The 16319-nt window shown below is 37.6% G+C and overlaps 1 protein-coding gene across 1 annotated transcript; it reads left to right on the forward strand.

Annotated features, from left to right (window-relative positions):
- The first annotated feature begins 1799 nt into the window (after window positions 1-1799).
- umps (uridine monophosphate synthetase) lies at window positions 1800-13581 on the forward strand. The gene is made up of 6 exons (XM_051931011.1): window positions 1800-2026; window positions 2429-2582; window positions 7448-8119; window positions 10190-10365; window positions 10527-10641; window positions 13303-13581. The coding sequence occupies exons 1-6, from the start codon at window positions 1883-1885 to the stop codon at window positions 13488-13490; spliced, it is 1449 nt and encodes a 482-aa protein (XP_051786971.1). The 5' UTR covers window positions 1800-1882; the 3' UTR covers window positions 13491-13581.
- Window positions 13582-16319: the final 2738 nt, after the last annotated feature.

Here is a 16319-nt window from a genome sequence, read left to right on the forward strand (position 1 = left end):
TTAAAAGACCCGTTTTCAAGTTAGAAATGGGATAAGCATACAGTTTTCCGACCGTTTTGAAATGGTTCAGAAATTATAAGTAATTAGTAACGATTTAAGATGTAACAAGATTAAGCTTAGAACTACATTTTTCTTATTATAATTTTTTCTTTTTGCTATTTTAATGTTCTTTTTTTGTGTGAACTGTTTTACTTTGAAACTTAACTAACTTTTAAAAACAAAGATATTTTGTCTGTGGAGTCATTTCTGCGCGTCAGGCCTTTGCTGAATCCCATTTTTTTGAGTTAGAGCTGCAGAATTTTAGAAACTTTGGGAAAATGCAGCTACAAGAACATTTCATAATATTCGCATGAAGCATGCTCTTTCCAGGTATTACTTGCATTATAAGATTTATATTTTTAAAAAATTAGGATTGCTCCTTAAGGGACTAAAGGTTTAAGTACGCTATATATTCTCCAAGATTAAGAACTCTTTTATCTTATTGTTTCTTTTTTTCAGTTCAGCATCTTCAAAGACTAGGGTGACAATGCATTTGATTTCTTGAGCTATAAGCCCACAATCATGAGATTTTCATTTGAACTGTCTGTCTTATTTTCTGAATTCTTGGTCCCATAGGCCACCACACATTGAATTTACTGTATGTAGTAACAATACCAGTTTGTTAAAGTGGGGGGGGGGGGGGGTCACAAAATCCTATAATACAGTATAATTTTAGGAACTGGTATGATGCCCATTCATTGTATTGCCAATGATACATTTTACTAGACAGCAAACATAACTAATACATATAATTTAAAGTTACAGTGCCACATTGAAAAAGAGAGTACAAACGGATTTTTCAGACGTTTCATGAGAAAGCTTGCATAAAAGGTTTATTTATTAAATTTTTAATATGATGGGCTTCTTTTGGATGCTCACATTTGGGGTCGCCACAGCGGATCATCGTTTTCCATATCTTCCTATCCTCTGCATCTTGCACCGTTACACTCACCACATCCCTGAACTTTCTCTTTGGACTTCCTCTTTTCCTCTTCCCTGGAAGCTCTATCCTTAGCATCCCTCTCCCAATATACCCAGCATCTCTCTTCTGCACATGTCCAAACCAACACAATCTCGCCTCTCTGACGTTGTCTCCCAACCGTCCAACCTGAACTGACCCTCTAATTACTCATTTCTAATCCTGTCCATCCTTGTCGCACCAAATGCAATTCTTAATATATAATTTTCTAATATTGTCTAATATATCCGTGCCTGTTTAATTATTATGCATGTTTCTAGAAACGTCTACACAACAAGTACTGTACATAACAGTGTAACTTAGCATAACATTCTCAGTCACTCATAAACTCTGTTGGCATGTTGATTCATTTCAGCTTGAAATAGCTTTGGCTTCGCGGCATTTTACTTGAACTGAAAATAATAAAAGGTCCTTTTTTTCTTTTTGCGGTCATTCATTACTATATTTTCGACTCTGACATTGACGACACTTCAATCTGCGACAAAAAACGTATTTAACTCATTTTTATCATTTACTGTACAGTACAGCTCACAGTCTATTCTAAACTCAAAATGCTTTCAACTTCAAACCGTGTGACAATTGAAAACCTATGCTCCGATAAAGAACCTACCTCCATTTTCTGAATAATGTTTGCACTCGAGCGGTTTGTTGTAACCTGACTATATTAGCATTACACCATTATAGTGTGTTACTGTATTACCTGGTGCTCTTTCTAATAATGTGGTGGACACTTAACCAATAGAAGTCGGCCGAGGGTATGTCGCTTTGGAATTGCGTCATTTTCGTGCGACTAGACAAAGCGTGCAGCAAGCACACGCCCGATTCATTGCTACAAGTGATACTTAGACATACTCCTGTAGGAAAATGATGGATATCGAGAAATTGATTTTGCAGCTTTATGATATACAAGCGGTGAAGTTTGGCAAGTTCCAGTTAAAGAGCGGCATTTCTTCTCCGATATACTTTGATCTTAGGGTGATCGTCTCCCATCCAACTTTGATGAACCAGGTAATTTATTTTTGCCCAGGCCTTGTTTTTCACAAGTAACATGCTTTAAGCTGATCGTTATTTATATGTTTTAATTGAATCGATTAATGATATAATATACCAAATAGTAATGTAACAATTCATCGTTTTGTTATAATAATTAAATATGGGGTTGCACGTGTTGTAAGGCGCATAGTTTTCTTGATTTTTCTGTTGAGGCAATAGTTTTCAACTTTGGTGACGAGGTTTCAGGTTTTCCATTGCGTCAGGCATATCATGCTTCGTCTGTAACATTCCTACTTATATTTTTAAAACTGAATAATAAAAGTTGTAAAAATACTACCCATTGTAAACAAGATTCTAATTGATTCCAATCTAAAGATTGAATAGTTAAAACGTATTTTTATAATTTTTTAAATTCAGGTTTCCAGTCTGATGTTTCAGTGCTCAAGGGATGCTGGTTTGAAATACGATTTATTATGTGGTGTTCCGTATACCGCCCTGCCACTGGCCACCGTCATCTCTTCTTCCAATAATGTGCCGATGCTTATTCGGAGAAAAGAAGCCAAAGATTATGGTAATTAAACTTACATTTAAAGTAGTAATAGATTTTTCAGTTTTTCTGTTTAGTATCTGTAGCATTGCCACATGTACCAAAAACAGTGAAATTCTTACTTGGTCATGATTATACTAAAATACATAATTTTAATGGAAAATATAAAATCGGGTTATTTGAGTTGCTTGTTACCCTTGTTTTCATTCTACTTGTTCCATTACCTAAGAAAAGTACAACAACCAGATTTGAGTTCAGAAATTCAACGCCTTATGTGGAGAAGCTGCTCAAATAAAAGAGTAAATTACTTGACCCCTTATAAGGGCTCCGGATGTAGGCAAAGTCAATACCTTCAAAAGATCCCAAAGCTTACATTTGCAGAATCTCAAAAATAAGGTAAACCAAAACAATGATTTAAAATAACAAGGCTTCTTTTTTCAAGAATTGAATTTTACCCTAGTAAAAAAAAATTCACTTAGTTATACAGTATATTTATGGTGAAAGGTGAATGCATAATCAGCATTGAGAGACTTTATGATGCCTCTGGGACTGAGTGTTCTGGGTTCAAATTGTTGTCTGTTTGCACATTTTCCCTGTGTCTGTGTGAGTTGCCGTGAAAATACTCTGGTTTTATTCCCACATCCCCAGAGATGTGCAGGTTAGGTTAAATGGTGACTCAAAATTGTTTGTGTTTGTGTGAGTGGGACCTGTGTGCATTAGTGCTCTGTCTATGGTTGTTTCATACCTTGTGCCCAGGTATGCTCCTGTGGCTCAAATTTGAATTAAGTGGGTGAGAATTGATTTAGGTATGTAAACTTCATTTAATTAAAGTATTAGGAGAACATTAATTTGCTATGAACAGCAGTTTAGGAGTTGAAAACCATATCAAAAGTATTCTATCCATGATGTTACATATTAAGAGCAAAGTTCTTAAGATACTTCCTATCCTCCCTATGAAACCATTCTTCCCTATCAGCAAAGTAAACTGAAGATGAAAATGGTTAACAAACAGACAATAGTGTTTGTCCAGCTGATAAAAACAAGATACCATTTGCCTCACTCAGCAACCCAGTATGTTAAATATGAACCATAGAGAGAGATGTATACCAAGACTCTGTTCTGAAGCACCAATATTCATGCTGTTGCTATCACTAACCACACAAGTCTCAGCTTTAAGAGTACTAATGTACCATAGCTCAATTTAAAATGTTACTGCCTCTTGGTTAATATCTTAGTCTTGTATATTTACATTTATTTATTTGGCCTACATCTTTATTCAATGCGAGTTGCAACATTTGTGGTACAATTGGTTACATTTTTTTTTCCAGTTGGAACATAGGTGGGTGAAGTGACTTGCTCAGAGTCACACAGAGTGAATGGCAGGATTTGAACCCACCACATCAGCGTTTGAAGTCCAAAGCCTTAATCACTGTGTCACACTGCCTGCCTATTGTGTATGTCATTCCCAATCAACAAATCCTCCAGATTGCATAAATCACTTGTCCTTTGCACTTTTACTCCACATCTTGATGACATAGCTGCTCTGACTTTCCCACACCTGTATTTTCAATTGCTTCAATGGACAGAAAAAAATTCTTTTATTTACATCCTTTTTGCAGTTCGCATGTCACATTGGAAAACATTGTTAAAATACAGAAAAAAACATACCTTATTTGCAGTGGCGGCTCGCGTATAGGCACTGTGGAACTTCAGCACCCCCTATTTCCACTTGATATTATCGATAACATTTAATATAATGAGTCCTTTTTTCTTTAATTCTTTCTTTATACTTGTACAATATATAATCCTTAAGCTTAATGTCAGCAGCCATCCCCCAGTTTATGAAAAAGATACAAAAATCTTTGTATGGAATTGTGCGCTTCACAGTTCCAGCGGCGTGGTGTTTGGCTGTTGTGCGCATGCGCACATAGGAAGCAGCACGCGAGGCTGCAAGGGAGAGAGAGCACTGTCGCTCCCGCAGTGCCAACCCCTGCTTTCAATGGAGAAACATTTCCTCAGTTGTCATCCAGAGATTAAGGAGAAAATTATTGATCTTTTCGCGCAAATTAAAACGAGAAGAATGGATTTCATTTTTAAATGAATAGATCAAGCTTGAACTGTAACAATTTAGGATATAGTAAGTAAGAAATGTTTTGATTTTGTTCTTTTAGAATTTTATCAAGTTTCTGAATAAATTTTCTTTTTATACATGTTTAATTCCTTTTACACAATTTTAAAACAAAGGCTAAAAATTTTCTGGAGCAGCACCCCCACTAATTTTAGCTACGAGCCGCCACTGCTTATTTGAAGGTGCCTCATGCACAGTATTTGTTTTTACTCAACTGAAGTAATTCCAAAATATCTGTACTCTGGAAAGTAATACAATAAGGAGAAAAAAAATCAAGATATAAATATGCATATAGTATTTTGCATATGCCTTTTAAGGCACAGAATCATGGAAAAATATGTAGTACTGTACTGTATAATGTATACAGTGAAAATTGAAATAAGGTGAACAATTAGAAAAACAAAATACGCTTCTTCCCAATTCCCCCGGGTTCCCACTGAAAAAAAAAAAAACAAGCAAGCCTAATTCGACTTTAATATAGCATTTCAAAACATCTTTGAGTACATGAAGAAAATTATATAAAGACAAACCAAACAACCTCTGCTGATGCACTAGATGTACATTTATCAAACTAAACCCTACCATCCAGCTTACTAAAGAAAGGTTTCACACTTGTCATACTACTGAATTTAGGTGATCTCAAAACCATACCTTTCAGTTTTTGTAATCCTTTTTCTACAGAAATCAATGTGGAGGACACTTTTAAAAAATATATCTGTAATCAAGAAATGTTCTCATTTGTACCAAGCAAAACATCCATTCCATTGCTTTCTAATCTAATAAAAATAATGATTAGAAAAACAAACATCAATGAATTAGTTAAGAGTACATAGCAACTGAAACAATATGCCAGTGCAGGTATAGCAACTTCATTAATTTATTATTTCACAATAGTTGTGGCCAGATGGTATCAGAGAAGAGGAAAACAAAAACTTCAAAAGAAGATCAGAAAAGAAAATAAACCTTAGTGGATTCATGATCCTTACTTGCTAAAGAAAGCATAAGCCTAATAGTCATGTAGCTCCTCCTGGGCATTCTGTATTTTATAATCTACTTTGAAATTGTGGAGCTCTAATGGTGCTGAAATTACTGTAGAGATATAGTCCTTAAAGCTGAAGACAACTTCAGTTAGACTGCTGGAATATGTAGACAATAGTACAGTGTCACAAGCGGTCACCACAGGATACAGAGAAAGGCAAAGGGCTTATAATTTATTATTAGGTTAGTTGCTTCAAATTTTAGCACATAGCAAATGTTGCTTTAGGACAGGGGTCTTCACTCAAGGTCCTGGAGGGCTGCAGTGGCTGCAGGATTTCCTTCCAATTAGTTTCCTAATTACAAGACAATCCTTGCTGATAATGAAACTTTATATTTAACTAATTGGCCTGTTAGTGTGTTCATTCATCTAAGGTAAATTTTAATTACACTATAGAGTTTCTCTGAGAACATTATCCATGTGATTTGTGAACCAGAATATATTTAAATTTAACAGTCCTTGCAATTCCTCTCTCGTTTATTTGTAAACCTTTTTTTAACACAATTACTTCATGGTGCATATTCACAGGAATATTTTAAAAAAAGGAAGCATGTTAGCTGGAAAGCTGCTGGTTTAATGGTTATCTGCATTTCATTATTAACTAATGTCTGGTTAAGAAAACAGGCAACCATTAAAACTTAAATGCAGCTGCTAAAAACTAAAATACACAACTAAGGGTTCTGAATTTTAACAGGCAAGATAACTAAAATTAACCCGAAAAAACTTGCAGCTTTAGTAGTAAATAAATGGGTCCTAATTAAGGAATTGGTTGAAGTGAACGAACCTCCAGGACTGTAATTGAGGACCTCTGATCTACAATGTAACAAAAATTTATCTTTGATTAATGAAAGTGCTAACAAGGTATATTGTTAAATATCAAGCTTCATTATCAGCAAGTACTGAGTTCTAATTGGGGAAACTGGCTGGAATAAAATCCTGTAGCCACTGCAGCCCTCCAGGATCGTTACTGAAAACCCCTGCTTTAGAATATTAAGTGTAAATGGTTGTACTCATAACGGCACACATCACAATGTACCACTTTGTATTTAACTGAGTTAACACAGAATGGCCGATAGTGAATGCAAGATTCTTTGTTATAATTCCTTGATAGTAGGAGAGGGCAATGTCACCATCAAATTGAAAGTTGTTTGCAGAATAATTGTCCTGAACAATCTTGACTTGTTTTTGTTTATTGGAGAGTTGTTCTGTAAGAGGGGCGGCACGGTGGCGCAGTGGTAGCGCTGCTGCCTCGCAGTTAGGAGACCCGGGTTCGCTTCCCGGGTCCTCCCTGCATGGAGTTTGCATGTTCTCCCCGTGTCTGCGTGGGTTTCCTCCGGGCGCTCCGGTTTACTCCCACAGTCCAAAGACATGCAGGTTAGGTGGATTGGTGATTTTAAATTGGCCCTAGTGTGTGCTTGGTGTGTGGGTGTGTTTGTGTGTGTCCTGCGGTGGATTGGTACCCTGCCCAGGATTGGTTCCCTGCCTTGTGCCCTGTGTTGGCTGGGATTGGCTCCAGCAGACCCCCGTGACCCTGTGTTCGGATTCAGCGGGTTGGAAAATGGATGGATGGATGGATGTTCTGTAAGATGGTTATTAGAACTTATATATGCATAAATGGTGAAATCATGATCTATTATTTCAGATTGCCAGTGCTGGCAGTTTACTCTGTATAAAGTAAATAGATGCTTGTTGTACAGTAATTTGGAAAGTTTTTCTTTTTTTCAGGTACCAAACAGATTATTGAAGGTGATTACAAGAAAGGAGAAACTTGTTTAGTTATTGAGGATGTGGTCACCAGTGGATCCAGTGTCTTGGAGACAGTTGAAGTTCTGAAGAAGGAAGGACTAAAGGTCACAGATGCTATTGTCCTGATGGATAGAGAACAGGGAGGCAAAGCCAAATTGGAGGAATTGGGAATCCAACTTCATTGTGTTTGCACCTTAACAAAACTTTTAGATGTTCTTCACAAAAATGGAAAAATACAAGCTGAAATACTACAGGATGTTCACCAATTTATTAGAGAGAATAATACTTTTGTTAGCCCTGAGAAACAGTCTGTCACATCTGCAAAGAAAACTTGTAAAGAATTAAGTTATGGAGCACGTGCTGAACTTGTGGACATTCACCCTGTTGCTGCAAAACTTTTGAGGATAATGGAAAAGAAGAAGACAAATCTTTGCCTATCTGCTGATGTGACTTCATCGAAAGAGCTTCTTCACCTTGCAGACACTTTAGGCCCTCATATTTGTATCCTTAAGACTCACATTGATATATTGCATGATTTTCAGTCCATTGTTACTTCAGAGCTTAATGCACTGGCAGATAAGCATGAGTTTTTGATTTTTGAAGATCGGAAATTTGCAGACATTGGAAACACTGTTAAACATCAGTATGAAGGTAATTCAAATTAAAGCTGTAAAGATGAGAGTACCAAGCATAATGCATTCTGTGTGGAGTATTATGTCTGTTATTAAAATTTCTGCATATGAATTACTAGAACTAATGACCATATCTGAGTGAAAAATGTAATGCTTTATCTAAGTGAAGTGAATCCTTAAAGTAAATAAGCTATAGTGGTTAAACTGCACTAATGGTGTGTGCATGTTCAGTTGCAGACGAGAGAACATGAATCAATAAATATTTATTTTATGTAGTGCCCTTAACAGCTTGTATTGTCATAAGTAACTTTATGATATGTTAGTAATAAGTATACAATCTAATCAGTACCATAAAAGTCAAAAACACCAACAAAAAACACAATATCCAATAGATCTAGAGAGTAGATCTGATTGTTTTTCATAGTATTTGCAATCAAAAGGAATTTTACTTATCAAAATTAGTTTTTGCTTAACAGTACAAGCAAGAGTACACATGAGAGGTTAGGCATCAAACTAAAAGAAGTGGGACTTAAAGGTGAAGTGTGTATGTGGGTGCAAAATTGTTTTCAAACACAAGAAGAAAAGGGTTATGATGCAAGAAACCCAATGAGATTTGGTAGATGTTAGAAGTGGTGAACCTCAGGGGTCAGTGTTGTGGCCGTTGCTGTTTTTAATGTATATACATGATCAGAGTAGGACTAGAAACAACAAGCTGGTTAAATTTACAGATGATGCCAAACTAGGTGGACTGGCAGGTAATCTAGAATATGTTGAGACTTACACATCATACAGGTCGGGGCAGAATAAATTTAATGTAATGTATTACACATAGGAAGTAAAAATGTTAGATTTGAATACACCGTAAGAGGTTAGAAAATTGAAAGTACTGCTTATGAGAAGAATGTATGTGTCGTAATGGACTCGTGGCTATCAACTTCCCAACCGTGTAAAAAAGTCATTGAAAAGGCTAACAGAATGTTAGGTTATATAGCACGATGTGTAGAGTACAAGTCCAAGGAGGTTATGCTCAAGCTTTATAACGCACTAGTGAGGCCTCATCTGGAGGATTGTATGTAATTTTGGTCTTCAGTATGCAAAAATAGTACAGCAGCACTAGAAAAAGTCAAGAGGAGGGCTGATTCCAGGACTGCAGGCAAATTATTAAGGGGAAATATTAAAGGAGTTGAAAATTTTAAGTTTAAGAAAAAGGAGATTAAGAAATGTTTAAAATTATGAATAGAATTAGTACAGTTCAGTCTGCTGCTGTTCAACAAGAATACATAGACACAGTTGTGTTAACTTCGCAGAAACATTAGGAAGTGTTTCTTTACACCGGGAACCATAGACACATGGAATAAGTTACCAAGCAGTGTGGTAGACAGTAGGACTTTAGGGACCTTCAAAACTTGACTTGAAGTTTTTTGGAGGAAATAAGTGGACAAGACTGGCTAGTTTATTTCGGCTGAATGGCCTGTTTTCATCAAAATCTTTCCATGGCAAATATGAGAGAAAGGTAATAACTTTATACATTTTGGGTAGAGATGTCTTAGCTATCAGTCAGTGATAGTGTGCAGTAGTGGCATGAATATTATTATTCCAGATAAAAGAAGGAACTGTTGAAAATTGCAAATGAAGAAGCACCTTTTCAAATGTTACAAAAACAATGTAGGTCTTCCGTCTCTGTTTGAAGATCAGGGCAGATGGGAGCTGTTGAAAAGACCTTGAAAAAGATACCAGGTGCATAGGAGTGACAAAACTTATGCACATTTGCTAGAAGGTGATTATTAGGAAATCTGAAATGTCCAGTGGATCACAGTAAAACTAGCTGTATACTGTTATATTTAATAACATAATTATAATTTAAATGTGTAATTTGTTTCAATGTGCTGTATGAATAGCAAAGTGTTTTGGTCTTTATTATTGGTAATGTAAACTCGGAATATGGTTACATATATTAGTCATAAATAAAATAAGACATCAAATTGAAAAGTTGTCAAATCGGGATTAGTATAATAGGATCTAAGCATAAAAGATACAAATGGAAGTATAAGGCTTTTCTTAAATCTTGTATCTTTTCCTGTTTCATTAGAGGGTTTGTATCGGATTTCCTCTTGGTCTCACATTGTAAATGCACACGTGGTCCCTGGTCCTGGAGTTGTGAAAGGTTTAAGAGAAGTTGGGCTTCCCCTTAATAGAGGATGTTTGCTTATTGCTGAAATGAGCTCTCAGGGATCCTTAGCTGTAGGTGACTACAGCAAAGCAGCTGTAAGTATTGCTCGTTGGTTCTTCTTATTATAACCTTACTGTAATTTTATGCTTAAAGGTTTTGACACAGTTTGAAAGCATAATCCTCAGGTGATCATGAAACAATGTTTTAGTACATGACAGATTTTAATTTTATCGAAATGTGGATTTATTTTAAATAGGTTAAAATGGCTGAGGAATATTCCAACTTTGTTTTTGGCTTTATCTCTGTTTCAAAGATGACAAATAACCCAAAGTTTCTCCATATGACTCCTGGGGTTCAGATGCAGTTAAGCGGTAAGGACCATTTGAATTTGTATACTTCATATGTTAGATTTAGAAAGGATTGCAATGTCTACTTTCAATTCTTTAGTCTTTTTACACATTTCTTACCATGAAGAGTATTGATTTCCCATCTTTCTCCTTTTTTTTCACATGCATGTTTCTGCACGATCATTCCAGAGATAAAGAAACTTTACATCAGAGAAGGAAAAAAAAACAAAATGATGTTCAGAAAATATTACTGAACTGAACTGAATATTACTGAACTGTAGTTCTTTTCCTAAATTTTTTATTTACTTTCTTCATTATTTTCATCTTTTCCCATTACTATGTTGGGTTCATGTACGGTGGTTTCAGAGAGTATTTAGACCCCTTTATTTTCTGCAAACTTTATTGTTGTAGATTTACTTTAAAACAGATAAACTTGCTCTTTTTACCCATCAATCTAAATTCAGTATCCCATAATGACAAAGCGAAAACATGTTTTTAGAAAGGTTTGCAAATTTATTAAAAATCTAAAACTGAAATCTCTTATTCATGTAAGACCCTGAATTAATGCAGCACTTTTTATAAGCCCCTTTGGTAGATATTACAGCTTGAGTCTTCCTGGGTAAGTCGCTACAAGCTTTGCATGCCTGGATTTTGTCGGTTTATCTCATTCTTCCAGGCAGACTCACTCAAGCTTAATTTGATTGAAATGAAAGTGTCTGTACACTACCATCTTCAGGTCTTTCCAAAAAAGTCCTACAGGGTTTAACTCTGGGCTTTGGCTGGATTACTCAGGGACAGTGAGAGATTTGTCCCAAAGCCACTCCAGCGTTGTCTTGACTGTATGCTTCAGGTAATTTTACTGAATGTTGAGCCATCACCCCAGTCCAAGGTTCAGTGCACTCTGGAACAAGTTTTCTTCAAGGATGTCTCTGTACTTGTCTGCATTTATCAAGCCTGACCAGCCTCACTGTCACTGGCCCTAAGAAGAACTCCCATGGTATGATGCTGCTTGGCGTTCTTCCCAAAAAGTTTGTTTTTTGTCTAATCGGACCAGAAAACCTTTCTCCTCGCACTCTCAGAATCCTGTAAACTGTCATATAAGCATTTCATTCAAGAGTGCCTTCCATCTAGCCACTCTGCCATAAACGTGCAGCCGGGATGGTTGGCCTTCCGACAGTTTTTCCAATGTTAGCAGAGGACTTCTGCAGCTCTGTTAAGTGACCATTAAATTCTTGGTTACCTTCTTGCCCAAGTACTCAGTTTGGCTATAAGGCCTACTTTAGGAAGTGTCCTTGTGGTTCCATGGATCTTTGATTTCATAATTATAGAGGCCACTGTGCTCCAGAAAAAACTGGAAGCTTTAGAAATAGCTTTATACCCTTTCCTGATCTGTGCTTCATCATAATTTGATTTGATTGCGGAGGTCTATAGAGAATTCCTTGAACTTCATGGCTTGGTTTTTGCCCTGACATGCAGCATGAACTGTGGGACCTTTTATACACAGATGGTGTGCCTTTATAAACAATGTTCAGTCAATTCACTTAGCCACAGGTGGACTCCAGTCAAATTCTAGACACAGCTCAAAGGTACGTAAAGCAAACAGGATGCGCCTTGACCACATTTTGGAGTGTCACAACAACGGGTCTGAACAGTTACATGAATGAGAGACTTCAGTGTTTGATTTTTAGTAGAACTGCAAACCTTTCTGAAAACATGTTTTCAGTTTGTCATTCATGGGTATTGAGTGTAGGCTGATGGGCAAAAATGACAAATGTATCCATTTATAAATAAATCAACAGTAAAACAAAATAAAGTGTGCAGTAAGTGAAGGAGTCTGAACACTTTCTGAAGCCACTGTTTTTTATTTATCCATAATTAATATTATTTCTACAATTGTTGAATGTGAATTTCGTTAACTGTTGTGGAACTTGGCCCGGACACAGACAAGCAGACATGTTAATTTCACCACCACACGTTTATTTATACAACTAATATTTACAAGTATTGTGCCACAAACCCCAATCTTCCCCAAAGTCCAGGCCAACCACTCTGCCTCTTCGAACCGTCTCCTTCTCTCTTTCTTGCACCTTGTCCTGCTTCCACCCGACTCCAGCCTCGAATGAAGGGAGGCGGCCCCTTTTATCCGTAACCGGATGTGTTCCAGGTGTGCACTGGCAATCCCGCGGACACGCCCCAGTGTGGCGGAAGTGCCGGCTGTCCTCCCGGAAGCACTCCGGGTGTTCCCTCTCTTCTTCCCTCCAGCACTTCCTGGTGTGGTGGAAGTACTGGGGTCCAGGGTCCTTCAGGCAGGGGGACGACCCCTGGCGGTAACCATGGGCCTCTACAGGGTTGGGCTTCCAAGCCCTGTACCCGTGGCCCCCAATACAACCAGGGCAGACGCCCACTCGCGGTCTGGAGGAGGAATGAACCCTCCTCCTGTCTTCCTGGGCGTCCCGTCCGGGTGCCACACTGTAGTCATTGCATTATGCTTTGATGTTAAAATGTGTGTGGTAAATGGTGGTCCTGTTTAAATTATCTTTAAACAAACTGTTGGATACATAAATTGAACTGGTGTTCTTTAATCACCTAAGGGGCTGGAGACCAGTTTTTTGTTGTTATAACTTCCTGTTTTCAAAATCTGAACAATAATAATCCATCAAAGTATGTATGTGTCTTTTTTAACAGGAGACAATCTGGGTCAACAGTATCTGACACCAGAAGAAGTGATTGATAAAAAGAGGTCAGATATCATCATTGTAGGAAGAGGCATTTTAACAGCACCAGGTCGACTGGAGGCAGCGCAGGCCTATAAAACAGCAGGCTGGGAGGCTTATCTTAAAAGGCTTACAAAGGCTCCTTCATCAGAAGACTGAAAGGGAAAAGGCACAACATGCAAACTTCTGTATATGCATCTTTAAAACAAAATTTAAAAGCAACAAATATTAAAATCTCAAGTTAAATCACTACTGTGACTTAATATTCTATGTCTGCAAGGTCATCTGCTGTAACACTTGTTTACACAATGGTTGTTTACAGAAAGGAAAAAGAAAAGTAATTTTTATGTAAAAACAAGTAATATGATACACAACATCTTGGTTTGCACTGTTTGTAATTAATTATCCCCACTGATAAGTGAGTATAGTGTGTTTCCGAAACAGTTGTGTTGAACTCTGTGTTGTTTACCGTGTCCTTAATTTCAAAATGAAATTAATTTTTTTATTTATTAGTTACTAAAAGTATCAATTTGATAGTATTTTTACAAAAATAAATATACACATATTTGAAAAATATATAATTCTTCATAGTACTAGGGTGTTGTACCGTGTTAGCCATTATGAATGTAGAGAAAAGTCAAGCAAAATGACACCTTTTATTGGCTAACTAAAAAGATTACAATATGCAAGCTTTCGAGGCAACTCAGGCTCCTTCTTCAGGCAAGGTCTTGCCTGAAGAAGGGGCCTGAGTTGCCTCGAAAGCTTGCATATTGTAATCTTTTTAGTTAGCCAATAAAAGGTGTCATTTTGCTTGGCTTTTCTCTATAATTCTTTATGTAATTTTTTTCTGAAATAACTTTTATATGCCTGATTTCATAAATTTGTTACCACTTCTAACATTTTATTTTGGATAAGCAGGCTTTACAATTACAGAACATGAAAGCAGAAAACTGTCCATGTAGGTGGCATTTAGGATAATAATTTTAGTTTGACCAAAATGGAACCTTGATATCCAGTATCAAACATGTTTCTTCCTGCTCTTAAGGAGAATAGGATTGTTCCTAAAATAAGCTTCATGTTACATAAATGGTAAAGATAAAATGCAGCTATTACATAGATAGATAGATAGATACAGTGATCCCTCGCTATATCGCGCTTCGCCTTTCGCGGCTTCACTCCATCGCGGATTTTATATGTAAGCATATTTAAATATATATCGCGGATTTTTCGCTGCTTCGCGGGTTTCTGAGGACAATAGGTCTTTTAATTTCTGGTACATGCTTCCTCAGTTGGTTTGCCAAGTTGATTTCATACAAGGGACGCTATTGGCAGATGGCTGAGAAGCTACCCAACTTACTTTCTCTCTCTCTCTCTCTCTCTCTCTTGCGCTGACGTAGGGGGGTGTGAGCAGGGGGGCTGTTCCCACACCTAGACGATAGGGACGGTGCTACCTTCTGTGTGCAGCTGCTTCCTGAAGGACATGCTGCACGGTGCTTCGCATACTTAAAAGCTCGAAGGGCACGTATTGATTTTTGATTGAAAAACAAACTCTCTCTCTCTCTCTCTCTCTCTATCTCTGCTCCTGACGGAGGGGGTGTGAGCTGCCGCCTTCAACAGCTTTGTGCCGCGGTGCTTCGCATACTTAAAAGCAAACAGCCCTATTGATTTGTTTGCTTTTGTCTCTATCTCTCTCTGTGACATGATCTGCTCCTGCCACGCACTCCTTTGAAGAGAGAGGAAGATATGTTTGCATTCTTTTAATTGTGAGACGGAACTGTGATCTCTGTCTTGTCATGGAGCACAGTTTAAACTTTTGAAAAAGAGACAAATGTTTGTTTGCAGCGTTTGAATAACGTTCCTGTCTCTCTACAACCTCCTGTGTTTCTGCGCAAATCTGTGACCCAAGCATGACAATATAAAAATAACCATATAAACATATGGTTTCTACTTCGCGGATTTTCTTATTTCGCGGGTGGCTCTGGAACGCAACCCCCGCGATGGAGGAGGGATTACTGTACTTTATTAATCCCCAAGGGGAAATTCACATACTCCAACAGCAGCATACTGATAAAAACAATATTAATTAAAGAGTGATAAAAACACAGTGCAAGTTTAAAAAGTGCAAGGTGGTGAGTGCAAGGCAGGTATAACAGTCAGTAATCTTGTATAGTGTTACCGTTTACCCCCCCCGGTGGAATTGAAGAGTCGCATAGTGTGAGGAGGAACGATCTCCTCAGTCTGTCAGTGGAGCAGGACAGTGACAGCAGTCTGTCGCTGAAGCTGCTCCTCTGTCTGGAGATGATACTGTTTAGTGGATGCAGTGGATTCTCCATGATGTACCCTCTGCACACAGTAACCTCTGATGATCACGGGGTCCATGAGGAGCCTGGTCCTCCTGAAATCCACCACCAGCTCCTTGGTTTTGCTGGTGTTCAGTTGTAGGTGGTTTGAGTCGCACCATTTATCAAAGCCCTTGATTAGGTTCCTATACTCCTCCTCCTGCCCACTCCTGATGCAGCCCACGATAGTAGTGTCGTCAGCGAACTTTTGCACATGGCAGGACTCCAAGTTGTATTGGAAGTCCAATGTACTGTATATAGGCTGAACAGGACCGGAGAAAGTACAGTCCCCTGTGTCGCTCCTATATATTGAGAGTCCCTGAAGTAGTAAATGCAGGGAGAGACTGTTTGGAACTCTGAGTTCATACAAGTCCTGGAAAATCATGAAAAATTAACAAGGCAAAATCTACTTAAAAGTGATTGAAAATATAAAAGTGAATTCCAAGTATCGCATATTAGGAGATAAAAACGTCCTATATTTTCAAAACAAAACACCCACATCTCTCATTAATATCATGTTTAATGACCTTACACATTAATATCCCTTTGTGTTGTGTTCTGTGTGTGTGTGTGCAAACTGGTATAGATATGTACAGTAGTTACTGTTTGCCTGTATGTTGAATTATTAGTGGTGAGCTAGCATTGTAAA

Source organism: Erpetoichthys calabaricus, chromosome 8 (assembly GCF_900747795.2).
Source record: "Erpetoichthys calabaricus chromosome 8, fErpCal1.3, whole genome shotgun sequence".
NCBI classification, from domain to species: domain Eukaryota; kingdom Metazoa; phylum Chordata; class Cladistia; order Polypteriformes; family Polypteridae; genus Erpetoichthys; species Erpetoichthys calabaricus.

Bases quoted from the DNA above. Each gene is read 5' to 3' on its own strand.
- umps (XM_051931011.1), top strand. From the start codon at position 1,883: ATGATGGATATCGAGAAATTGATTTTGCAGCTTTATGATATACAAGCG. The intron at 2,027-2,428 runs GTAATTTATTTT...TTTTAAATTCAG, and splicing joins ATCCAACTTTGATGAACCAG to GTTTCCAGTCTGATGTTTCA. The intron at 10,642-13,302 runs GTAAGGACCATT...CTTTTTTAACAG, and splicing joins GGTTCAGATGCAGTTAAGCG to GAGACAATCTGGGTCAACAG.